Source organism: Cyprinus carpio, chromosome A21 (genome assembly GCF_018340385.1).
Source record: "Cyprinus carpio isolate SPL01 chromosome A21, ASM1834038v1, whole genome shotgun sequence".
Lineage (NCBI taxonomy): Eukaryota > Metazoa > Chordata > Actinopteri > Cypriniformes > Cyprinidae > Cyprinus > Cyprinus carpio.
In genome coordinates this window covers 11,316,052-11,343,697 of record NC_056592.1, presented here as the reverse complement: position 1 = coordinate 11,343,697, position 27,646 = coordinate 11,316,052, and the positions used below count along the sequence as shown (strand labels likewise).

Here is a 27,646-nt window from a genome sequence, read left to right as displayed (position 1 = left end):
GGCCACTAATGTTATTTGGCAAAATAGAAAAGAAAAAAAAAGGAAATGCATATGGCTCCAACTGTACTGGCACACTGGCATCTTTCACAGCATTCCCTAAACAAATATAAAAACAAAACACAGTAAATGCATATGAAACTATAAATGAAGATTTGGATGCTTTCGATGAGAAACGTAGAAATAAATTTAAGCTTTCGATGAAACAAAGTTAATAGCTAAAGAGACTTAAGGCTATTTATTAGTTTGTTTAGTCAGATTAAAAGGTATAAGGTGTGTAATTTCTATACACATTACTTAAAGGTGCTGTATGTAGGATTGACACCGAGTGGTTGAACTAGGTATTGCAGCCCAAATTCATAATATTGGAGAGGGTTATTTTTCATACGGCCTCTCCTCCTCAGACGCAGGTTGCCAGATTGATGACGCAAACAGGAATGAGCGCACTTGACGATGGATGAAATGAAATAAGCTGTGTTTTCCGCCAACTGGCAACCCGGGATGCCAAAATACAATTGGGTAAACCACCAATGGGCGGGTTTCACAAACTAAAACAACTATAGACATTCCGGCCCAGAACGCACATTTTCAAAGGAGAATAACTGACTGTAGCATTGTTTTTCAGATAAACAAGTATGTTAACTTAGCATGTTTCTTAAATATCTGCAAACATATTATGGTATTTTTATGCTTTAGCAGAGTCAAAATCTTACATACAGCACCTTTAACAGAACTGCACAAATTCCAGAACAAGCCCCTCGTCTGCTATTGGTCAGATAAACAGATAGCCCCGCCCCACACACATCCCATTGGTTAAGCCAGTGTTGCTGGTGGGATTGCTCAAACAAACAGAGCAATGTTTTGATAGCGCCACAGAGCCACAGTGTTAGACTTCAGGAAAATAAATATATGGGGGAAAAATACACATTTGAGCAAAATTGCTGCCTAATACTTAATTTGAAATCTCTGCTGTTTGAATTTATACTATCAGTATAAATACAATAAATTTTCCTCGCTAAATCTCCTGTTTACCCATCATAATCTGGCCTGTGGAGGTACACATGATGTAAAACAATGACTGGGCCATTGTTGTGAATTTCCAATTGAATCTGGTTTTATAAAAACTGAAATGTAATGGAGCTAAAGAAAAAGCTTCATTCATGCTTGAATAAAATCAGTTTGTCTCTGATGTACCACATTTTGCCAAAGGATAATCCATCGGGGTTTGAGCGTGGTCTTGTCATCCAAAATTGTTTCTCTGATTGGCACAACATTTGTACAAACCTGGTATATAACACTTTTTGTCATGCTTCATTTTTTCTTCTTCCTATTTTGTTTTGTTTTAATTTGTTATATATGTTTGAGTTTCCATACTCATTTGGATCAGTGGCTCAACTTTATAAAAATTACAAACTTTATAAACATTAGTTATTATAACCTAATGTTTGAGATTCTTATGCTACGTTTTTGACAAAATATTAAAAACGCCAAACAGGCTCATGGTACTGTAAGTCTTGAACCATTTGGCCTTCACATTTGTTTCAGACAGATTATTGAAGAAACTTTACACAAGGTAACAAAAATAATACTTCAGACTCAATACAAAATAAATTAATATGAACTGAAATTTGCAAACATGAGTTGTGAAGGAATAAATCCTCAAATTTTCATCTCAAAACAGTGCAGAAATCACAGCAGTGTAGCAGTCATTCAAATAAAAAGACACATGAGAGGATGCTAAAACATATCCAACCATGATAAATGACGGATGTGGACTTATTTCTGTTTTCCAAAACTCACTTATAGTGATTAAAAGCATAAACAAAGACATTGTAGTGCACAAAGAGTTCTGTAGCAGTCTCTTGTGGAACAGCACAACTAGCCATTGGAAAGGACACAATGCTGGTGAAGATAGTCACCATGTGTCTGTAGTTAAAGTGTAGTTCTTCATCGTCAAGAGAAGTTGAAAGAGAAAAATGAGGGACCTTCTCTTAAGTACAGAATATCTGTTGATGCAATCGTGCAGCAGTTGTTGCGTATCTCAAACAATGGCACATGCTGTTTGGCAGGAGTCTGACTAGAAAGTCATTAAGACACAGACAAATCCTTGTTTTACAGTCTCGTGTTCCTCAGAGCAAGAGTGAGGTAAACCCAGAGATTTTTGTGGGTCCAAAGGCCTGCTCTTCATCCTTTGAGCACCGCTAGCACTGGTAGAGTATTCCCTTTTATTTAAACATGCAAAACCTTTAATGGTCCATAGGTTACTTTGAGTGTGGATCACACACACTCATACACACTAGGGTGACCAGACAACTACAATAACAATATAGGGATACATGCTCGTGAATACAATACAAGCTCATTTTGGCCTGATTTGATACTTGTTTTAACTCAAAGGGTCTAAAAACAGATGTAAATTTAATAAACACTGTTATATAAAAAGGCTTGGATATATTTGACCTTTTGGTCACACAATGAGTCAAACTTAAACGTTAACTCTCATGTTGTGAATAAAAGCAAACATTTTTAGCTTAAGGTTTCTCCATTTCATGTTTTACGATGACTTGTAAAAATGGCAGCCAATACAATACTAGCATATACTTCTAATTTGTCATAATTTTTTTGTTATTTGTACAATTATTTCCACATAATTTCTCGGTATTGTGAGGACAATGGAACAACTTCTATTAGTGGGTTGAAGCAGAGTTGTAATTGTTCTTAAAACTTTTAAATAACTTTTTATGGTTTGAAAGCTAAAATAAAATAAAATGTAAAAATATAAGAAGAAAAACTAAAGAATTTGAGAGAAAATGAGAAATGTTGCCTTGTTATTAATTGAAATAAAACATGTAAAAAAAATAAAAAAATAGAACATAAATAAACAGAAATATATTCAAATAATAAAAAAAAAAATGAAAAAAGCAAATAACAAAATTACTTAAACTGAAATTAAAATTAAATCAAGGCTAAATGCTACTTGAAAATATTACTAAAAACCTAAATAGTGCCGTTTGTTTCTAATGATAGAAACAGCTGTTTAACTAAAGCTAATATTAATTATTAGGAAAAATTATTGTTTTTTGTAATAGAAAAATCATAGCGATGACAGTTTAAAACACTGTTTATAGCTGTCAGGATAAATGTATTATAAATTTTTGTTTTATTTTTTTGGAAAAATGTTTAATATTTATTATTTGGTATGGTTTTTAAATATAACTTTGTAGAGATGTAGGGATATATGGTAACACACACACACACACACACACACACACACACACACAAAAAATGTAAAATGCTTATCATACTTCCTGGCATTTTTATAATGCCCATCAATGTTTTCAGACAAAGAATGGCATGGCAGAGAGTCCAGGTGCGCTTTTGGTATTGTGGGTCTAGTGGAGTCTTCACACTCCAGCAGGCTCTATTCCAGACTCCTGTTGCTAAGCGACGTGACCTGGAGAATCCAAAGAGGTGCCTGCTGCGGCCCACTGGTCACTGAAATCTTTCAGCTAAATGAGAGCTGATCAGGTCTTGCTAAAGTCAAGGTCTCTGTAATCAGGTGGACCTCCATGTCACTGTGCATCTTGAGAGAAACTGTGTGAACGGGCACATTTGTTGACACTGACTGAATATTTGATGACTGAGTGTGTGGAGGAGAAAAGGGATAGAAAGAGAGACAAGGGAAAAATCTAATTTGAATCATTTCTCAGGGCTGGGCTGCATTCAGTGTTCTGGCAGACGAGACATGGCCGATAATGTGACTAGCACTCCTAAAGGACCTACTTCTACCTTAGACCACTTCAGCTGCTCATGCAAACACAATGCATAGCCCTTTATTACAATTTCAGATCACGATTGGTGGGAATTAATATAATAGTTTATCCAGAAATTAAAAATTTGCAATTATTTACTCATCATCATGTTGCACACTTGCCGTGGAACATGAAAGAATAATGTTGGAATCTTAATGCAGTTATTTTTCATACAACAGTCTGTCAAGCTCCAAACATCATAAAAGTGGTCCATATAACTTATTTGAAATCTTCTGAATTTAAATGATACTGAAATAATTTCATTATTCACCTATAATCTTCCACTCCAGTGAACCGTTAAATTGAGAACCATGGAAAAGTGAATGAATGAATCATGGATCAGTAGTCATTCAGTTAGAACTCAAAAACTGATTTGTGAATCAGATCAAACGGTTCACTAAAAAGAACAGGTTCAAAAGATGAACGATTCGTTCATGTATCAAAATGAACAAGTTCAACTCGCTGATTCAATCCAGTCACAGGAGTTCTTAAGATCAAAGCTCATTGGAGTGGAAGATTATCACTGAATAAAGACTTACATTTCAGTCTATAGACATTAGTCAGACTAGACACCATACTGAATTTAACATGGATGAAAACAAGGCTTTACAATGGCATGTATACATGTTCATAATCATTTTCACAACTCACAACTTTAAAACAGTTTTATGGAGTTTTTGTCTACTGAAAGCTTTTCAGAAAGACGTTTTGTCAGCTGAACAATCGGTATGATGTTAAACAACAGTAACGCACTGTACCTCTATCGCTCACAACCTTGCTTTCTTTCCTGTCAAAGATTAAATGTAGTGCTACTCTGACTAAGGTCTATGCCTCACATGGCTTCAAAAGATTTGAAAAATACCATATCGACTATTTTAATAAAAGGGATAGTTCACCGATAACTGAAAATTCTGTCATCATTTATTAACCCTCCGATTGTTCCAAATAAGGTACAAACTAGTTGCTTCTTCTGTTTGAGTGTAATGTTGTCATCATTTATTAACCCTCCGATTGTTCCAAATCTGTACAAACTACTTTCTTCTGTTGAACACAAAAGAAGAATGATATTTTGGTCAATGGCTACCATCAACTGTTTGGTTGTGAACATTCTTCAAAATATCTTCTTTTGAGTTTAACAGAAGAATAGTACCTCATACGGGTTTGGAACAACTTTAGGCTGATCTGAGTTTTATTGAAGTATATTGCCTCATACGGGTTTGGAACATATACTTTGGGCAAAGATTTGCCATCAATGGGCAACCAGGTGACGACACAGGGCCCACGACCAATCTAAATCAATCCAGATAATTATTTATTAACCCATTCTCAATGGGAAAGTGCCCAAGTAACATTGCTCAACAAAAGTTGCCAGGCAAAATTGCTCCATCAGCCTTAGTAAATGATGACAGAATGTTCATTTTTGGGTGAACTATATCTTTATGGGCTTTATGGATGTGGTCTTTACCTTTTAGTTAATTTTTTGATGTTTTCTTTAATGTTAATTATAATTGGAGATTTTTTGGTTTTGCATGATATGGTGACAGAATTACATTTTGAACTAACCGTTCATTGAAAAAAAATCAGTAGAATCAGGGCTAAAGGCATTGTGGGTGAACGAGGAACACAAGCAGAGAGAGAGTGAAGTGGCGGCATGCATGATCAGATGTTGTTTAAAGTGGTGCAGGTGATCAGGCGTACAGTCAGTGTGCCTGGAAGGTTGTTGTCTTGGCGACTACCCTTGTCTTTAAGGTAGACCGTGTGCTGCTCTTGGCGGTCGTTAGGGTCACTAAAGAGGGTCACCTGACCCAGGAAGGTGTCAACAATCACATTCTTATTGTAGATCTGAGTTCGTCATAGAGCAGTCAGAAGGGTTAAGCAGTAAAAATAGAGAAGAAAAACAGAAATAAGGTGAGAGGAACAGATCAGTGTACATACCAGTACAGGGAAGGAGATCTGTAGCAGTTTGTGGAAAAGACTGAAAGAGGAAGAGATGTAATTACATACTTCCAACTCACCTCGATGTGAATGCCTTCCTTTGGCTTTTTGCGGTAGAATATTCCTTTAATGTCAAATTTGGGGCAGCGTGTGTCTTTGTGCACAGGGGAGCGAACTTTTTCCCCTTCACAGGTGATGATCACATATGGGTCAGAGGCTAAAGAAAAAAAGACACGAGACAGCAAGACACTTTATATCACAGCGTTCAAAGCATATATATGCTATCTCTACCAATGACACACTGCAAAAATATTTTCGTAATCAGTAATTTTGTTATCTAGCAAAAAAAAAATATTTAAACAACTTTTAACAAGATATTTCTGTTTGATGTAAGTGTTATTCTTTATTCTTATGCTAACCAAGGCTGCATTTATTTGATCAAAAACACTGTAAAACAGTAATATCGGTACATATTATTACAATTTAAAATAACTATTTCTATTTGAATATATTTTAAAATGTAATTTATTTCTGTTATGGCAAAGCTGAATTTTCAGCAGGCAGGCATTACTCCAGTCTTCAGTGTCACCTGACCCTTCAGAAAGTATTCTAATAGGCTGATTTGGTGCTTGAGAAAAGTCATTCATTTTTTTAATTTTCAACATTGAAAGCAGTTGTGATGCTTAATATTTTTGCGGACACTGAGATACATTTTTTCAGAATTATTAGATGAATTGAAAGTAAAAAAAATAATAAATAATAATAATAAAAAAACAGTTAAATGAAACCTTTTGTAACATTACCACCACTTTCAATCAATAATGCACCGAATAAAAATGTCTTACTGACCCCACATTTTTGAACATTAGTGTATAAATATATATTTATATTTGATATATATTCTCTGAAAATAATTCTAGAATAAATGTCTTGTTCTACAGATGAATAAGGACAAAAATGGTTTTTGTAGTCCACCATAAAGAAACATATACAATGCAAATGCACTGAAAACAGTCAAAGTGGAAATAAAAAATAGCTCGCTCTGAACCCGAGTTCAGTTTCACCCAGTTCTCCCATCATTACTGTATGTTTACATCACCACTGTGAATACCACCTGTTTACCACTGTAGCTAAGTAACAACTCAGGTGGAAAAAACGCCAGTTTTCTCTGAAGAACCAAACAAACTGAACTCTGATTTCAAACCAACACCTTTCATTCATCATCATCAAAAAAACAAAACAAAACAAAAAACAACTAACCTCCATAAAACTCCCTCCATTCATTTATTCGTTCAACATGTCATTAGAGATTCACTGTCATATCTTTGGAATTGTTTTGGATTTAATCTTGGTAGACTATCTTTGCATGTTTTGTTATTTTTTTTTTATGTTTTTTTTTATTTGTTTTTTTTTCAGTATTATAGTGTTTCTATTTGTTTAGATGGTGTTATTAAATATAGTGTAATTGAGGTGTTAATATAAGACTAGAGTTGTGAGTTGTAATATTTGAAACAAACTGACACTAGAGAATTAAAGAATCTAAAACCAGAGTACTGAGGTGTAACAAAGGACAATGAATGTTGTTATTATTATAATCACATCCAGAAGCAAGATTATTTTTAAAAGGAGAAATCATAAATTCAACTTCTATCACTGTAGATTAATAGTGTTGGTCTTCAGCTATTGATTTTTGTTCATCTGAACACACACTGCTATATATCTGTTATGTATATGGGAATAGTAGACATACCTCCATTGGCATCTTGGCCCTGCAGGCCGTCGGCGCTTAACACATGCACCTGGGTGACCAGCTGAGGGTAACCACACATCCCAGTCCAGCAAGTCTGAGGAGGCTCGTCCAGAGTTAGTTCACTAAGGAAACACAAGCAGGAATGATATCAGCCAGATAACAGTTTCTGTCCAGGTACCAATGTTGTTACTGTTAACGAAAATAAATCTAACACTACTACAATTTTACTGTTAACTGAAATAAAGCTAAAAATACTAATATTAGATGAAAAACTTGTAATCTTGTGAAATATTGCAAATTAAAGTAGAAAATATTTTCAATTTGAATATATTTTAAAATGTAATTTATATCTGTGATGGCAAATATGCATTTTTAGCACTATCTAATATAACAGTAAAATATTAAAATCAAAAATTAATATTAGATGAAAAATAAAAAAAATATAAAAAATAAATAAAACTTAATTTACCATAAATAAATAACATCCCTGCTAAAATAACATTGCCAGGTACATGTCCCTTTCAATAAAAACCATACATGAAAGAAGCCAAGAATGTGATGAAGGGTTAATAGGAAAGTGGGGTGCAGGTCGGTCTATTCTTTTCTGGAAGCTAATTTACTTGCAGTCTGAAGGCACATCAGTGAAGACTCTGAGCAGGAACTCTCCTTGTTGACCTGGGTCAAAGGTTGTGGGGATGATGACGTAACGTCCCTCCTTTAGCTCCTTCCTCAGAAAGACACAGCGAGAATTGATGTAGATCGACCCTGCGACCTTCTGCTGGGCTGAGTGCATTCTGTATTTCCTATTCAACTCCACCTGGTTGTAGAAAAGCTGTATTTCCTATTCAACTCCACCTGGTTGTAGAAAAGCTGCTTGATCAAGACAGGAACATCGACTAACAGGATACCATTCAGTACTTATATTTTTAGTTCTTATATCATTGGCTTTATCTACAGGCAGATGTGAAGGTTTGTATTGTGTTGTAAAGTAAATTTGTACCCTATGGATGTCAAATCCAATTGCCAGGTTCTCGCCTTTGCCCTCCTTAGGAGTAGCTCTGCGTTCTTTTTGCTGCAGGCAGATCAGCACCTCGTCTTCCACTTTTCTCACATCAAAAACATACTGTGGGCGGTAACATGCATTAAACTCCAATGAAGACCCAAGTGCCTCCACGACAAGAACAACATTTTAAAAAGGCAGATGCACACAGGCACACTGACCTGTGGATTTTGCAGAAATGTGGCTTTATGGTTAATGCAGCCTCCGGCGCGGTTGCGGAGCGGGTCGCCTCGGTGGATCCAGGAGCCCCTCATCACCTCCTCTTCCCATGTCTTATGAATGCTCAAGTAAGATGTGTTTATCAGTCGACACAGGATCAGGTCGGTGAAGTAGTGACAGAAATCCTCAAAGTTCATCCTGGTGAAGCAGTTTACAGCCAGTTGGGGAACAAAAGTTTATGATAAATGGAGAATTTAGGTGTTTATCAGATGCATTGGGATACAATAGTACAAAACCTGGGATTTCAGGATAAAATCTGATTTAAACCTGGGATAAAATCGGATTTAAACACAGAAATAAAGGTTTTGAAGCAAAACAGGGTAACAACAAACACTAAGATATTCTCAAATTTTTTTGTTCAGTTGATCTGCTTTTTACAAAATTTTTAACAATTTAACCCTTGAAGGTATTACTTTACAAAGCAGTTCAATTTGTTAACATTAGTCATTGCATTATATATCATGAACTAACAATGAGAAGTATTCTTTACAATATTTTCTGTATTAATATAGCATAATTTCCATATATACTTATACATTACTATCATTACAAGGTGTTTTAGTTAACATTACTGTATCATATGCAAACATTAATTTACAATAGTATGTTTCTTAATTGACATTAACATAGATTTACAAATGCAGTGTTAAAAAAAGAGTAAAAATGAACATATATTTACAAATAAATTAACATTAACCTAGATTAATAAAAGCAAAAAATTGTTCATTGTTAGTCCATCATATGTAATGGAGTAACTAATGTTAATGTTTTAGATAAATGCAAATTGCAAATTAACTGCAAAGTGTTTAATATATAATATACTATAATATACCAATAATATAATATAATATAATATAATATAATATAATATAATATAATATAATATAATATAATATAATATAATGAATAAAAAATATATTGATAAATTATCTAGATTAATAAATTGTGTAAAAATTGTTTATGCTTTAACCAATACTTCAAGTAATTAAGATTAGTTATTGCATATATTAGTTATTTTTCATATAATAAGAATTTTCACTAGTAGTCTCAGACTTTTGGAACCCATTTGTTAAAAGACACTATGATCTAGACTGATCTAGAAGGTAAGAGTATAGCGAGCCTCACCAAAACTCTCCATCATCCTGAACAGTGACGCCCAGTTTCTCTCTTTCACTCTTGCTCACTTTCTTCCACTCTTCTGAGCTACAAAACAGAGCAGTGATTACTCATCGTACATCAGACTGAGAGAAATAAACATTCACACACGACACACACGACTATACTCACTGACAACAGCCTGCGTCCATAACCATCAACTAAGATTTCCTAGAATTTTGTGAAAGATTTAGAGCACTTCTCCAAGTATGATATTTCTAATCAAGCCTTGAATAAATAATGCATCAAGCAGAAATATGAAGAAAGATTGCTTTCACCTCAATAAGAGTCTTCTGGCTGGCTAGTAAATAATTCAGAGCCCAATATAACCATGCCTGTTGTAGCGCTTGAACAAAGACTGATGAGAAGGATTTTCAAGATTTTTCTCTCTGTAATTACACAGCCCCATTTTAATATTATGTTGCTCCCTGCAGTGGTGGATATTTAGGGTAGGTGTCATCAAACAAGAGCACAGTTATTTAAATGAAAGGAGGTGGATGTCTTAACACCCTCAGACCTCTGCGTTTCAATCACAACAGCTTCCTATTTTATACCAGCCTGCCTGGCTTGATATCTCAATTTCACACCAGTCAGCGATAAGAATAGACACTTTGGCTATGTGTTATTTATACTGAAATCATCTCAAGAGGAAGGAAAGAAATGGTTTTCTCTAGTTTCTGAGGATGTATAGCACTACACTGCAGGAAGCTAGATAAGGCAAAAGGACAAATAATTTCTGTATGTGCTTTCACTCTTGTTTTTGAAGAGATTATAAAGAATTGAGTGTTGCAAAAAGTGTCTGATTATAACGCTATGACGTAATATACAGTAGCAAGTGCTTCAACACACTTAATTTTTGGTGCTCATTTGGAAATTTGGGTTTGAGTCTGGCTTGCAACTAGGGCTTACTTTCACACTGTCAGTTCAAATCCGATTACTGTGCATTGGAATCTAAATGACTGACTGTCCACACTGTGTATCGCAACGGTTCAGATACGATTGGGTGTGTCCCTCTTTCGTTTTCTGGAATATCTGCATTGTTTTCTATGTCAATGAAGTTGCATTTCTATTCCTACACCAAAAAAATGTGTCTCCACCAGTCTCAAAATTTAAAGAGGTGTGTAAACTGTGCTGACTAGCAGTATATTGTTATTTTTATCTCGACCTGCACTTCACAACAACACAACCTTGTTTCTGCAAACACTGATTCAAATGACATTTTTGAAAATCTGATTCAGTCTGACCGCTCTAACATTTATTTTTTTTGTCACTTAAAATATAAAAATGTCAGACATTGTTGTAGGAAACATGCTGACAGTTGGTGCAGAAACAATGTGTTTTTGGGAAGTGCAGGTTAAACAAAATTGTATTATAAAATCGGATAGTTGAAAAATGAAAACTTTGTCATTAATTACTCACCCTCATGTTGTTCCAAACCCGTAAGACCTTCATTCATATTTGGACACAAATTAAGATATTTTGGATGAAATCCGAGAAACTCTGACTCTGCATAGACAGCAAGGCAACTAACCATGTTCAAGGCCTAGAAAGGTAGTTAGGACATCGTTAAATTGGCCATGTGACATCAGTGCTTCAACCATAATGTTATGAAGCTACGCAAATGCTTTTTGTGTGCAAAGAAAAAAAAGACTTTATTAAAAAATAAATAAATAAAAAAAAATTATCTTCCGTGTCAGTCTTCGCTACCATTCATTGGTACTCTTGTAAATGGTGGCAGAAACTGACCTGTAAGGAGAGAAATTGTTGAATAAAGTCATTTCAACAGAACTGAAACTTAAAGTGGTAGTTCCCTTGTTGTCTATGGAGGGTCAGAAAGCTCAATGATTTCATAAATATCTTAATTTGTGTTCTGAAGATGAACAAAGGTCTTACAGGTTTGGAACAACATGAGGCTGTGACAGAATTTTAATTTTTGGGTGAACTATCCCTTTAATGAGTTTTGTTTTTGTTTTTGTTTTTTTTTTTGTTTTTTATTGTTGATTATTATGATATTATTAATGGATGTGCACAAAAATCAGATTTGGACTAACAGTCTAATCAGTAGGCATTAGCTCACTTATCTCCCATCATGTCCTATCATAAAAAAATGTAAAAATAATTAAGTTTCTTTCTAATTATTCACAAACCTTTTGACAGGCAATTTTTTTTTATTTAATGTTTTCCCGAAGTACCCCATGAGATTATTAATTAATATTTAAATACTTTAACAACACATCTACATATTCACAGTTCTCTAATTTACATTACTGGTCACATGGAATGCAGATCCTGGAGGGGCACTGTCCTGCAGAGTTTAGCTCCAACCCTAATTAAACACACCTGAACCAACTAATCAAGCACTTCTAGGCGAGTGTGTTGGAACTAAAATCCTCAGGACTGGATACCCCTGCTATAGAGTCTGTAATACCTCCAATCCAAGAGGGGGCAGTCTCACCTATCGCTCCATGGCCCACTCCACTCCTTTTCACCCCAGGGGTTCCTCATGCGAATCATGTGTAGCTTTTCTGACTTGAAATACGCCAGAAGGCCATGTCCCAGACGGACCTTGCGAACGTCGGTCACCGCATAGGCATGGCCTTTCACTAACCCACAGTCCAGTCTTGCCTCCATGTCCTCTAGTGTGGTTGCCTATATACCGAAGGTCAAATTTCAGCTAGATTGCTGAACACCAAATTTAAAGTCTATCCAAAAGCATAATAATCTTTATCCCTGATTAGAATGCATGCACATGCACTGTCTGTGAATTATCAATTATAAAGACATGGGCTGTTTTTTCATGGTACAGTGAAATATGGTGATGTTAATCAGTAGGAGACAAGCCACGCCCATTTATCACACTCCAATGAACAAAGGGCTTGCTGTGCAAATGAAGCTGACAATATGCATAGGAGTGTAGGCTCCGTGACAAGAATTATTGTGTCGATATAATTGCGACTAGGTTGTAAGAACGGACAGAGAGTGACTGAACTTGGACATGAAAGGACTTTGTTGAGTATCTAACAGAACATTTATAAATCAATGTTTCATTTACCCTCCACATTTGGAAAAAAGCCCTTAAAGTGCATATTGCAGGTTAAAAAAAATTCTAATTAATATATAACCTCGTATGAAAATACCATATGAACCGTTAATGCAGGATTTGTAAATGTTTTACAAGACGTGAGGGCAAAAATTTAGAAGAAAAACAGTTCTCAAAAGCCACTTTTATTCTAACATTGCGGCACATTGCGTCATGAGAGGGAGTCGTGTGCTGAGCTCTGCTTTGAGCAGGTGTGAGTCAGTGTGTTTTCGGTAGTTATTTTTATTTCAATTTATCATCGTCATGGTAAATCATTGTGTTTGTGGAGGTTGCACTAACTCCAGCCTGTCAGGACATCGAGTCCACAGGTTTCCTAACAAGAAATAGGACGGTATCTTCCAGGCCTGTGTGCGTTTGTACAGGTGAGGAGATGGGACTTCACTAATGCATCTGCTTCGAGAAACACGATGGTGTGTAATTTAGCGATCACTTTACACCAGAGGATTATCATCCCGGCGATATGATGCACTTCAACATGGGATACCGAAGCAAGAAGTGAGTGAGACCCAGAGCTGATGCACACGGCACCTTCACCAGGTCCCAGTTCGCCTGTGGCTCGGCCGCTGGCGGGAGACGTGATGCTCACGGATCCGTCAGAGATGCTGCTTCACAAAAAACATCAACTGTGCACCGTCAGTCTTGTTTTTAAAGATTTGCTACCTACCAAATCAGTGAACATAATTATTCAAATAATGAGACACAACGAGATGTGTATAGGTTGTTGTAAAGCACCACAGCTAGCTTGTAAGCATCAGCAATAACGTTACATACCGTGTAAAAATGTTACCATATGAGAAGGCATAGCTGGTAGGTTAACCTCAGTTTGAAAATATTATAATCATCAAGTCTAGTTATAGCTTAGTGACATTGTTTGCACATCTAACGTACTTGTTTTTTTGTTTGTTTTTTGTCATGTGGTGTGTTTACAAGGCTTTCGTAGACATTGCAAGTAATGAGTGTGAAGATCTGAAGCAGTGAAGGCCAGCTGTTATTAACCACCTCTACTAGACTGCATCTTCTGTATGGAGGTAAATCAGTAGCTAAACTAGGTTGAAAATCTCGATGTGAGAACTTGTCATATTAACATTCGTATTCGTAAGCTGAAATTTACACACAGCTCTGATGTGAAAAACTGAATCTTTCAATTTGCACACACAGACAATGATTGGAAGTTGTAGATTAATAGTTACAAATGTGTAAAAGGACATTCACACAAAGAAAATGACATACACAAATGTTTACGACATATTTACTTTTGCACTTTACTTCAGTTTCGCTGCACATCGTCAAGTCAGCACTTACAACCTCTCAGTTCTGGCAGTACAAGTTCAAATCCTAGCGCTTTGACTTTTGCTACTTCTTTTGTAGTATTCCTGTTGCAAAACTCACTTGTGCACTTGTATAGAAATCTGTGACCTAAATATAAGCAGCTTGTAAATGGAAAAAAAAAAAATTCAGATGTTTTTAATATTCAAATCTTTAATTTACTATGTATTTATAAATACAAGTATTTAGCTCAGAATAATAAATGATCTTTGCCCTAAACATACATGTGTCTGCTGGCCTGGAGAGGTGCATGCTCCTGTATGAAGTGCATACAGGCTGTCTGTAGCACATAAGGGTTCAGACAGCAAGACTCAAAGCCTGGGTGCAGAGTCAGATGGTGCACAGCAAGTGTGGGGGTCACATTCTCCACTAAGACCCAGTATGCATCTAACTCCCTGCAGCATTGACTTTCCTCAGCTGTGACCATGGCCTCACATTTCCCACACATAATGAAACAAAAACGTGTTTATCTCTCTCTCCTGCAGTGATGAGAAACCACGTAACGTTAGAGGTGTGACACGCCTGATCAACGCTTATTAGTTTCTGTTACTGGTAAGTATCAATACTCATAGATGACCAATACTAGCTTTGCTATTGCTTGATTACATATACACATACATATATACACATTAGCTAACGTGTGTATATTTGTAAGCTAACACTGGTCTCTCACCAAGACACCTGCCTTGTTCTCCTCACACAACTCAATTTGTCTCACTCAACCTGATTTTCTGTCTAATCCTGGCCTATCCCTGCTTTCTTGGACGCATAGCAGGCTCATAATTGTATCTGTGGTCCGTCATAAGTGTAAATAAACACTTAAAATTTCCTCAGCGTCCGAACTGTCATTGTGATCATTTGTTTTTTTATTGTGAGCAGTACTTCTTGTTTTTTTATTTCTTGTTGTTTTGGGGGTTTTCAGATGCGGAAGTAAAATTGTCTCACAAAAACGACTCCAGAAGCCTTAATAGCGTATTTTAAAGTATAGTTTAAAGAAAATCTAGTTCCTAGATTATTTATCTATACATCGACTCACTGGGGTCTCTAACCTGGAATATGCACTTTAGGTTATGGTGAAACTTGATAAAGCTGTTTCTGTTTTGATCCCCAGACAACCTGCTCACATCACAGACCTGTCTGTCATATCAGATGATGCTGTTCAAATGAATTTCTGAATGTTGCTGAACACTCAATGGAGTTCTCTTTGTGGACTGAGAGGCATTTTATTTGATATTCTAGTGAAGAAAAAAATCTAGCTATGAAGATATTTAAAAACTTTAGTTTTTTTTTTTTTTTTTAGTTTTTTTTACCATGGATGAAAGGTTTCACAGACCATTGATAAGCAAGTCACACACAATCAAAAATTGCTTTGAGTCTGGGAAGGTACAGTCTTATGAAAGAAAATAAATGGAGGCAGAAAAAAATGATGGATGGCTGGATTAATAGATGGATGAGTGTCTGAATACAAATTTTGACAGACGTGAGAAAAATGCTGATCAATAATATGTACAATATGTGCTTTTACAGTGTATAAACATAGGAGTAAATCTAAAAATAAAAATATAAAGTATACTGTACTAAAATATACTAAAATAAAGTAAAAGAAAATAATAAAAAATTAAAAAGTAAAATAAACAAAAATGAAAATGTAATTTATGTGTATATATATAACAAAATGCAGATAAAATAATAAAAAATAGAAAAAACTAAAGTTAAAAACTAAATTAAAATACAAAATAAAATCAAATGTAACTTTCGTACTTGTGCAGATTGTATGTATTGTATATTGTGTCCTTCTCACCCTGATAGAGCAGCTGATAAGGCCATCTCGATTATGGACCTTGAGCACTCTCTCAAAGAGTTGGTTTCTGGCGACTTCATCCTGAGCAAACTGGCCCTCCAGAAGGTCCATGGGTTCTGACACGCCGCCAGTAAAGTCCACCAGGGCGTCAGCTGTGTTTCCACCATCCAGGGCCTCATAGCAGCCATACACTTGATTGGTATAGAGAAAGAACTTATAGCATCACTATGTTATACTGTAACACTACTTGAATGTTTATCTCTGTATAGACCTTTTGAATTTGTCTGCTGCCTGAACTGCTTACTTGGCATAGGCTTTTTCCACAAGGGCACTCCAGAACTCGTTGCTATCATTTGAATGGCAGTACACCAGCTGGTTATCCACTGTGGGGAGACGGTCATCGATCACCACGTCCACCCAATCCCCAAACCGCCAGAAGCGGAAGTGGAATATTCCTGCATAAGAGTCTGCCTTCTCTGGATCCCATTCCTGCTCCTTCCAGTCTGGGATAACCTAGAAAGAGACATAAGTGACATGTGGTGTCACCTTTTTATATTCATTTTTGTAATTTTGTTATGTGCATTTGTGGTTTTTATTAGTTTTTGTATGTTAATATTTTGATTTTTTTCCCCATTTTTACATTATCATCAACTAAATATTAGTTTTGTTGACAAAAATATTTGATCACATTCTCATTTTACTTTATTTCTTGTCATTTGCCATTTTAGTCAAATAAATATGAACTAAAATTAATGACATGATAAAATGTAAAGGATATTTTCATCAAAAGAAAATACAAAAAAATACAAACAAAAACACCATTAAAAATGATCACTAAACAAGATGAGTTTCCAATATTGTGTAATATTTAGTGGATCAGGTTCATGTCATTGCTTATCAATTTAAATGTTCATAAATACAGGCAGATGCAGCATTTCCTGAATGTTAAAGACAGTTGTGAGAAGGACACCAGGGTGATTTTGAAGCTGTATAGAACAACTACATCTCTTTTATCCTGAGCGAGTCCTCTGGGATAGAACAGAGATTAGATTTCAAGTACACCTCTGTGGTAATTGTTCCAAGATGAGCAGGTCCATTATCTGGGCTCAGGTACACATTGTGATGCTGACTGCAGGTGACGAGCCGACCCACAGTTCTGTTCACCTCTAACAGAATCAGTTGTGAGTAAACTCTATTGACAGGTGAATGTGAAACAAACACATGTAGCAAACACAGATGTCTCAAATTCCCTCTTGGAGAGCCCAGCACTGCTGTTGCCCAGAGCAACAAACATCTAAACAGAAATCCCCACTGTGAAATAAGTTGGTTTCAGAGCACAAGGTCTCACTGTGGCACTCATACCGCAGAAGACATCAGCAGAGCCAAGAGTAGGTCACACGATAAATAACAACCCTAATCCGTTCAGACAAGAGAAGAAAAAGGAGGTAAGAAGGTGTATGATGTGAGTTTTCAGGACATATTAGTTAGGAACATGTCTCTTGAGCTGACGTTCAACCCAGATATACAGATGACAGAGATGATGCGTCTGCGAGTACAGTTTCTGCAGCAGCGAGGCCAGAAACGCCAAGATGGAGAGCGTCTACTGAAGTCCAATGAGCATGTCTACCGTCTGGACTTCTCCGAACAGGACCTGCATTTCACCCGCTGGAACATCCGTATGTCCGCACCTGGGCGCCTCAACATCATCGCCACCTCCCAGCTCTGGACGCCCGACCTCACCCACCTCATGACCCGCCAGCTCCTCGAACCAACCGGGTTCTTCTGGAAAAGCACAGATGATGATTTTATTCACTGCTACGAGGCTGATGCTCAGGAGTTCGGCGAGAGGATAGCCGAGCTGGCCAAGGTTCGCAAGGTGATGTATTTTGTGTTCGCCTTTGAAGACGGCTTGAGTCCGGAGAACATTGAGTGCTCCATAGAGTTCCAGAAGTGAGAGAACCTGAAGGGTACGACGGCTTTCTGTTCAGTCCTAGTAGTTTAAAATTATGTTCCTAAAGACCTATAAAATTAGATTTTGTAAAGTTATGACCAAGTCTTAAATGGTTTATGCAATTTGATGAGATTTATTTGTCTGATTGTTCATGTTTAGCTGTTTTTCTGACAGTGATGAGACTTTAATGGAGCTAACCCACATAAATCATACTATTAATTAAGATCAAAATGATTCATGAATAATGCAAACTTGTGCTTTTAGTGGTTGTAGTTATTAATTCTTTAAATAACTGATGCAAATAACTGTACTGAGGTGTGATGGCAGTGCCCTTGAGCAGTGGTTCTCAATCTTTTTCATTTCAAGGCTCCTTAATATCCACAATAATATTCGAAGCCCATGTTGATTTTATGGATGAGGAATACAAATAGAAATTGAAAAAAATATATATTTTACTCACAATTTCTACCTGATAAACTATTTTTGAGCTTGGTAATAAATACAACAATGTATATTAATAAAATATATACAAATGCCCATGGAGTTTTTTTTTTTTCATGACTTTCCAGGTCTGGAAATCACATTTTTAAAATCAGACTAGCTCATATATCCAGGTTTTTGTAAACTTTAGGAATTCTGGTTCTTCAAAGAAAAAACAGTTGGGGTTGTTAGTTGTTTTAGCTTATTTGAATGCATGGTTTGTCTTATTTTAAATGATTCATTTTGATAAGTCATTTTGTGACCCCCTGGTTGATAACCACTGCCCTTGTGTATGTATCTATGCTGGGTGCATGTGATTGGGTGTGATAAAATGTTGCTGCAAAGACATGGGGCAAGGATAGTAGCACGCACACCTTCATTTATCAATGCCCGACCTTGTCAGGAAAACAAATGATAGGATGGGGGAGAGGAGTCACATGGGAAAGCCCTACATGATGATGTGTGTTTCTATGGGAGAGGAAATGTTTCCCCAGGCAGGGGAAAACACTTCACACCCTGGGGAGGATGCAGGGAGACAGAAGCTTAACATTTATGCTAAATAACAGCTCAGAAACCATTAACCGTGCAGGGGGAACAAAGCTTAAAATTTAAGCTAAATAAAGGCTTTCAAGGTATGCGAGTGTACATGCATGAGTGGACCTCTCCCCTGTTTAACCATCATCAGGTATGGTTCCTAGTAGAGCACACAGATTCTATGGTAGGATGCCACTCACAGCTGCTAATAGAGCTCAGAGAGACCGCTTAGCTCATCCTCACACTTTAACACACTCAATATGTAAGATAACAAAAAGATATTCTGACAAAATATGCAAGAATATGCAGGTTTAAATCCCACAACGCAGGACTTGTGGGAGACGTCTGCAAGCTTAGAGTAGCAAGGGAAAAGTATGTAGGCAAAACTTTTTTTTGTGCAAAACCTATTCCTATTGGACAGATCATTCAGCCATAAAATGACATAGTATATAATTTAATGAATTCTATAACTATTCTATATTTATATATGCTAGAATTATACAGTATACAATATAATTATAAATTTTGAATCAACAGTAAAAAATAAAACTTACACTAAAGTGTACAAAATGTACACTAATTGATATTTTATAAAAATACATTAATAAATAAATACTGAAAAATATAAAAATCAAATTAATAATATCAAGGAATAGTCATTTAAAACCAATTTGAAATATCACTATTGAATTTTATTCAAAATTCATCAATTAAACATAAAAGGTACGTTTGTAATTCATTTTATTATTAGTTTGACATATATGATAAACAAATTTTGGTTGTCGATCAAACAAATAATAAAATAAATTACATATACACATTTATTTTGTACAGTTAATTAAATATTAATTGAATGATATGTATGGTACAATAATGTAAATAATGTAAATGTATTATCTTGGTATATCATATAGCATTATTATTATTACATACATATAATTATATTATAATAACAAAATAATGATATTGATCATGTTTTTGATATTTTCTGTTTTGTCAAGATCACAAGACTAATAATAGCCTCCAAATTCAAGGACGCTCTCTTTATCTTGCATATTAATCAGTGCTGAGTATTTCAACGGATATTATGGTATCTGCCTTCTGCACTGAATTCTTTCCATCTACGCAGTGTTTTGTACTTTGTATTTGAGTTATGATTTTATTTTTTTTTTATATATGTTTGGAATCTATAATAACTTACTTTCTGCCACAGTGACTCTCGGGAAGCTAGGCTGGTGCAGGCCGCCACAAACCAGCAGTTTCCCAGCTGCCCTTGGTGCAGGTCATGGGCACTGATCCCATCCACAAACAAGTGAGGATCATCACACAGCTCCTGATGGAGAAATAGAGAGAGAATTAAGAGTAAGAAACTGGTGAGAAGAAAAGCACAGTGTGAACGGCAAAGCACCTGGGATAAACAAATACAGCTTTTATGAAAGACTGCAGCAAACATGTCCAAAAACATAGTACTTTGATCAAAATATATAGTACATTTTGCTTTATTTTGATTAATGAAATGAGGAGAAAAACACAGTACTTGAAAAAGTGTTAGAGACAGAAGCAGGGCACAGGCTCTTTAATTAATTTAATAATAGTTATGAATCTAGATGAAGCAGTACAGTTCTGAAAGCTGTTATAAATCAAATGACTCTCCTTTGCTCTGACAGCATCTAGCACACCTCTACACCGACCTTGTCAAAACCACATAGCCCAGAAACAATGGGTAGCCAGAGATTTTGAGTGACCTAAACATAAAAGTCTGGGTCTCTTTAAACAGCTGACATACACTGGGCACAGTGACAGAAGCTGAGGGGATTGTAGCGACTCACAGACTATAGCTCATTTTCATCTCTCAAAGGAGTCGCCACAAATGAGCCCTGGAAAAGGCTAAATGCTTAATAGAAAGACTTGTCTTCTTGCCATTATTTTGCAGTAGACACATTGATTTTTCTTCTTGCATGCAGTTCAGAAACCTGATAATTTATTTTGGTCTTGGATTTTAAGAATCACCATTAAGAGTGTAATTGAAATCTACATTTTTACCTAAACATAGCTGCTAGTCTAACAAGTCTCACACTTTAAGAATTACAAAGTTATTAAAAAGTGTTTTTGTGTGTGTGTGTTTCTAGTGGTCATGTCTCATCTCGCCTATGGTACAAATTGAGCCAAGATCCCCTTGAAAACCATTTGAGCACGACACCCCTGCTGGTTCAGTTAGTCTCTGGAGGTATAAAATACATGTTCTCACAGTCCGAATTTACTCGCTCTCACAACACTCATTTGTCTTTCACATTGTGCTATCCGAAATCCTTTCCACAGCTCAGCAGGCGAGGACTCTCCTTGCTATCCGGCACACATCCAGCCCTGCACTCACACGCGCTACATTTCATTCTTTCAGCGCTGGGCATCTTTCACCCTTTCAACAACTCACACATACCACTAGAGATGAGATATTTCATCTTGCTCCCACGGTGTGTGAGAACGGAGTGCAATGATGTCAAATTCACGAGGTGAAACACGTACAAACACAGCATACGGTAGACACTCTTTTCTATTCCAGAGCCAGGAAACCCAGATGGTGACACTACAACTCTGTTTTTGTTTGTGGTCTGCATAAAAACCTTTCTACAATCACAGGACGCTTTGATATTACCACTCTGTCATTCATTACATTATGTTATTCAGTCATAGTTTGACTCAAACAGACAGGAATACAGATTTGGTTCGGTGTGGTGAGTTGGCTGAAGGCGCCGTCGTCCCTCTAAGAGCAATGCCAGGTCATTTTGGGTTTCATTGATTGGGATTAAATATCAATCCACGGTAACGTGATTCATTGCTGCCTTCTCATTTCTGACAGTTCTTTATGATTTAGATTTTTGATTTACAAGTGAGCAGCAACGAATCTAGCAAATCTATTTAAAAGCTTCAAAAGCGCTCTGACATCAGTTTAATCAATAAAACACTTGTCTGATAAGATGGCATTTGTGTGTGCAGCTGAGCAAAACTCATAAAGAAAGAGACACAAACAAAAAGCATGAGTGCAAATGTATACAGCTCTAAACCAAATGAGCTGCCTTGCTGTCTACTCTCTACATAGACTGCTGTTTTCTAAGGAAACATCCAAACTAAAATAAACCTCATAAAACACGATATGACATATTTAGTCATATTTAGCTGCTAAGCTAATGCCATCATTGGCTTCACAAAAGGCATAAAAATACATGACTGACATAAATACCAGGTAAAAAAATAAAAATAAAAAATAAGACTCATTAATCATTCTTACTGTTTTCATCAATTTTTCCAGTACTGAATGATTTATAACAATTTTTTTCAACATTTTATATCGATTTTGATTGGACAGATTTTTTTTTCCCACCAAGCTCATCCATACATTATACATATAATGCTCACTTGTCCAAAAATAGAAGGCAACATAATGATTCTGAATACATTGTTGTTAACTAAAAATCTAACTAAAATTATTATTGGTAATTGAAATAAAGCTGAAATAAAATAAAATATAAAAATTTGATGAAAAACATTAGAAAAATTTCTAATGTTGCATTAGCAAATAAATGAAATAAAGTTTAAGTACTCAAATTAGTTTTAATTAATTAAAACTGAAACAAAAATCTATGAAAGTTAAAAAGGAATATTAAAAAAACAAAACCTTATAAAAATTAGACAAAACAAAATTACTAAAAATAAAATAAAAATTGACTATATATATATATATATATATATATATATATATATATAATATATATATATATATATATATATATATATATATAAATCTAATTCAAAATATTTTATTTAAATAATAAACAGGGTTCAAAAACAGGGTATGATGCTTTTAAATTGTTCCTATATAGGCAGCTCACCAAAGGCTACTTCAAATAAGACTAAACGATAAAAAACCTTAATGGGCTCCTCTTGTCTCAGGAGCAGGAAAAACACTACCGTTTGTCTCCAGAGTGCAATACATCAACCTATATTTGATGAGCATTTAAAGGTTTTTGTGATTACCTTCACAGCTAGAAAGCCTGAAAGTGGACATAATATCTTAACATCCTTCACAAGTCCATTGTCTACCCTGTTCGCTCATGGAACAAAGGACGCTGAGACAAAGACGATGACACAGAGAAAGAAAATATATTGTTTGTGTGTGAATGCTGTCTTCAAAGCAGAATTTGTGGGTTAGTCACTACTATGGAGTATTGTGTGTGTGTGTGTGTTTGAGCAGCAGCCCCTCACTGCAGAAGATCCAGCTGGAGCCACATCTAGGGGCTGGAGCCAGAATTCACCAGCAGCCCCTCACTGCAGAAGATCCAGCTGGAGACGCTCAGCATTCCAGCTACCTCTGTGAACACACACACAGACACTCACACAGACACACACACACACACACACACACACACACACACACACACACACACACACACACACACACACACACACACACACACACACACACACACACACACACACAAACACACACTTTTTAATCACAGCCCAAAATGGAATCCAAGGGGCAACCCTCTCCTGGGGCTAGAAGCTTTCATGTGTATGTGTTTCTTTCGCATTATCTCATGTATTGAGGGTTCACAGGCTAATATGAGTCTGTCTTGGCCGGCTTTGACAGATAAGACAGATCAGACCACCACACCAATCACAGAATCATTGAACACAAACTCAGCTCAGTCCAGACACCAATGAGCCCACAGTCTGGATAAATGACAGTCTATCACCCCATTCCAGCAGCTTCAACTCATAAAACACAGTCTTTCTTCTCTTTGGAGAGCAGAGGTGGCAAGAAATGGAAGGAAGTGGGTGGGAGTGAGGGATGGTAAGTGGTTAAAAAAGCACGACCAAGGACCCAAGTTGGGGGGGGGGGGGGGTGGGGGGCAGTGAAATATGAAGCAGCTGCAGTGAACTGCATTAAAGCTCATAATGGCGTTCACTCAGTCAGAGTGATTTGTGGCAATGTCTTCATTCACGTCAAACATGGATGGAGTCAGGAGCATTTCATTTTTACAGTTCAGGTACAACAAACGACATGTCAATGTGCCAAATCAGGATCTCTTTGATGGTGAGTGATTTAAAGCCAACAATGAATCAAAATTGGCCCCGCTTACTTTCATAATTCATGTTCCTGCTGATTCATCAGTGTATGTTTTTCCAAAGAAAAATAATGCTATTTTTTGAAATCTTTTATCAAAATGTAACAACCCCCTCTGTGGAACCACTTTAATACACATAGCCCATGCAGGCTATTAGTTTATGTCAAATAGCTATGAAGTCTTTCTATTGTTCAGACGTTTTTGGGTCAGTATAATTTTTTTGAATACTCTTATAAAGCAGAGATGCATTAAATTGATCAAAAGTGATAGTAAAGACATCTGTAAAATGCTGCTCCTTTGAAATTTCTTTCAAAGAATCCTAGAAAAAATTGATCATGATTTCCACATAAATATTAGGCAGCACAAAGGTTTTCAACATTGATAATAAGAAATGTATCTTTAGCAGCAAATCAGCATATAAGAACTGAAGTAATGGCTTCTGAAAATGTAACTTTGCATCACAGGAATAAATTACATTTTAAAGTATATTTAATATATATATATATATATATATATATATATATATATATATATATATATATATATATATATTTATATATTTTTTTTTAATTGTAATATTTCACAGTATCACAGTTTACTGTACTTGGTAAAATGACAGTATTCTTTCAGAAATATGAAACAATTTTACTAACCCCAAACTTTTGTATGGTAGTATTTTATGCAGTAATTTAATGTTTGTTAACATTAATTTATTAATGGTTACAGTAATAATAGCATATAAACTCTGAAATACATCACATCACATAATGGGCTGTGAATAATATTTTATGTTGACATTAAAGTCCAGCAATGGGATAATAATAAAATTAAAAGTGTCAGGAACAGAAATGAAAAAAAAAGCATGATAGATAGATAGTGCAGGGATAGCTAGAAAAACAAAACTTAAAACTATAATAAACTAAAGCAATCAGATAAAAACAAGCTCATCAAATCTTAAAAGTCCTAAATATTCCTCACAATCCCATTTAGCAATCTAAAAAAGCATGAATTCAGATAGAAGAGACAGCCTGGGCATCATTATTCAGTCTCTATAGTCTTAATTATCTCTACAACACAATGAATGTGTATTAGCACTGTCTGCACTTGATCCCTATATTCCCACATTCTCCGCTGCTGCTCCTGTGAGCATTAAGAAGGTGGTGATTTTAGCTTTGCAGTGTTGAACTGCAGTACAGACAGAACCAATTGTAGTGTCCACCTCAATTATAGCATGAATTAATGACGACAGGAGCTGCTGTGTTTGCAATTCAGGTGGCCCGGACTGGAACACTTCACTGGTGTGTTTGAACAAGTGTGTGCGAATGAGATTCTGGGTCGGGCATTGTTCCAGGAGTGAGTGAGTGAGTGAGTGAGAGAAAGAAAGGAATAATTGATTTGGACAGGCTTGACACTTAGTATGCCCCTGGGCGAGACGGGCTCGGAGGGGGAAAGTATCACACAGCATCCCTGGGATTTGAATTGTTACAGATAGTTTTTAGGAAGCTGCAATGTATCATTAACTCAGAAAAGAGTAATGAAGTGCAGGAAACCATCATGATGCTTCAAGATGTCTGTTGATGTCTTTTTCCCCTCAGCCAATGAGGTTTCACAAATCTAATGTGTCCTTGTGAACTAACATTGACATTATATGGCCAAAAAAGTACGCGGACAACCCTGTCTAATGATTTTCAGAAAAACAAAGTCAAAAAAGCGGAAAAACATGTCTGATGATTTAATTTATTTTGGAATTTCTGTCCCTTACGAAAAAGCCATTTATTGTAGTGCACTATTACTATTTCTATTATTATACTTTCAGTCTACTTTTAATGTACATTTCAGAAATGTGCTTTGTATACTTCTCAGAAATATATATTTAAAATTACATTTAAGTATACTTGACTTATACTTAGAAAAAGTCTAAATATATTTGAGCTAATCATGTGCTCCGGGAATCCATGTTTTTATTGTTATTACACATCTTCTGTACAGAATTTCCAAAACACAAGCGAAGAAGAAACTAAAACATCAGATGCTTCCACGTGTAATCTAACAAGATCATCAGACATAAAACAGCATCAAAACTGTGTAATGTTATGGAATAAACTGTCGACCCATGAAGAGCTTTGGGGTGTTGATCGACTCTATTTACGTTTTGAGTATCATTCTGAATCCAATTCATAGTCTTCTCAGCTTTTTGTTCAAAATGTTGTTTATTTCTTAATTTTTAAGTATACCTATAAGTTCACTTTTAGTATAGTTGCAGTACAAACTAAAAACATAAATGTAAACTAGTTGTGTACTTAAAGTTTACTACTGTTATACTTAAAGTGTACTTAAAAGTATGCTTTTTTATACTAGAAATTGGGCCAATTTAGTCCCAAGGAGTATTGAAATAGTACACTTACAAGTATACTACTAGTACACTGATATTTGTATACTTACTACATAAAGTATACCTAATAAAAAAAGTAAACCTAAGTATACTTAATAAAATAAACTTGAAGTATACTTCTTTTTGGTAAGGGGTGTCATCCAGTGATGGATGAATGCTTTAGACTGACCTTTCCGTATGTCTTGGCTTGACAGTAACACTGATTATTGATTAGACTAATGATGAATTACCAACACTATGTTACTGATCAACGTATATATTGATTGGTAACAAGCAGGATCCAATTTTTAGCACATCTATTGTGCTAATATATATATATTGATATATACATCAAATTTCTCAGCATCTTGCTGAGCATCTAGACTATAAGACAAAACTAAAGGACCTATATTTATTGGTATGGATGGCCATTTATAAGTAATTATTAGTTATTTCAGCAATCTTTAAGCAGTACTAGCATTTCTCAACTTGTTTTCAGGATACTTTGATGAACAGAAAGTTCAAAAGAACAGCATTTATTTGTAATAGAAATTATTTGTATTGAGGGTTTTTCAAAGAAACGATTTTCTGTAAAGTTTCTTTGAAACAATATGCATTGTATAAACCACTATACAAACACAGCTGACTTAACATGAAATGTAAATAGATTAACTTTAAAAGAAACTGAATGTGTTAATCTTTAAGGTTCTGTTTTAAAGGTTTAACAAAGTAAAATCAACCTCTTTCCAATCAAGCAGTGCAGACCTACTGCATATCCCATTCTCTATGCCATCTGCTAAATGAAGAACCGTGAGACTTTAGTTCTGAGCACTGACCCCGGGTCTTTTCCAGTGCACACGGCCGATCCTGTTACCCTGGTAGAAGAGGGTGTCATCTATGGCTGGGAACAGTGGGTCCTCAAACAGACGTCCACTCTGTAGACACTGCCTCTTGAGGTTGGAGTAATGCTGCCCCTCATAGGCCTTCACAGAGGAGAACATCTTTCAACCTACAGAGGGACAACGAGAG

General features: G+C 35.8%; 2 protein-coding genes across 3 annotated transcripts; one reads left to right on the top strand and one right to left on the bottom strand.

Annotated features, from left to right (window-relative positions):
* Nucleotides 1-5,343: 5,343 nt before the first annotated feature.
* On the bottom strand, nt 5,344-27,646 carry capn5b (calpain 5b). 2 transcript variants are annotated; one of them, XM_042710848.1, is made up of 12 exons: nt 27,454-27,646; nt 20,322-20,453; nt 16,460-16,668; nt 16,156-16,348; nt 12,384-12,577; nt 9,899-9,976; nt 8,716-8,911; nt 8,495-8,617; nt 8,115-8,311; nt 7,495-7,616; nt 5,825-5,961; nt 5,344-5,651 (listed from the first exon to the last, which is right to left on the bottom strand). In XM_042710848.1, exons 1-12 carry the CDS (start codon nt 27,616-27,618, stop codon nt 5,469-5,471), a joined length of 1,929 nt encoding a protein of 642 aa, XP_042566782.1. In that variant the 5' UTR covers nt 27,619-27,646; the 3' UTR covers nt 5,344-5,468. The 2 variants fall into 2 exon arrangements, with proteins under 2 accessions (XP_042566782.1, XP_042566783.1); XM_042710849.1 differs by having other exon boundaries at nt 5,489-5,651; nt 5,814-5,961; nt 16,156-16,349; nt 16,461-16,668.
* On the top strand, nt 17,642-18,637 carry ompb (olfactory marker protein b). Its single transcript, XM_019092117.2, has one exon. It carries the CDS (start codon nt 17,648-17,650, stop codon nt 18,107-18,109), a length of 462 nt encoding a protein of 153 aa, XP_018947662.2. The 5' UTR covers nt 17,642-17,647; the 3' UTR covers nt 18,110-18,637.

Coding starts and splice junctions, on each gene's coding strand:
- ompb (XM_019092117.2), top strand. CDS start 17,648: ATGTCTCTTGAGCTGACGTTCAACCCAGATATACAGATGACAGAGATG.
- capn5b (XM_042710848.1), bottom strand. CDS start 27,618: ATGTTCTCCTCTGTGAAGGCCTATGAGGGGCAGCATTACTCCAACCTC. Junction 16,349..16,459: donor GTGGAAAAAGCCTATGCCAA/GTAAGCAGTTCA, acceptor CTATACCAATCA/AGTGTATGGCTGCTATGAGG. Junction 5,962..7,494: donor GGGCCAAGATGCCAATGGAG/GTATGTCTACTA, acceptor TTTTTTCTTTAG/CCTCTGACCCATATGTGATC.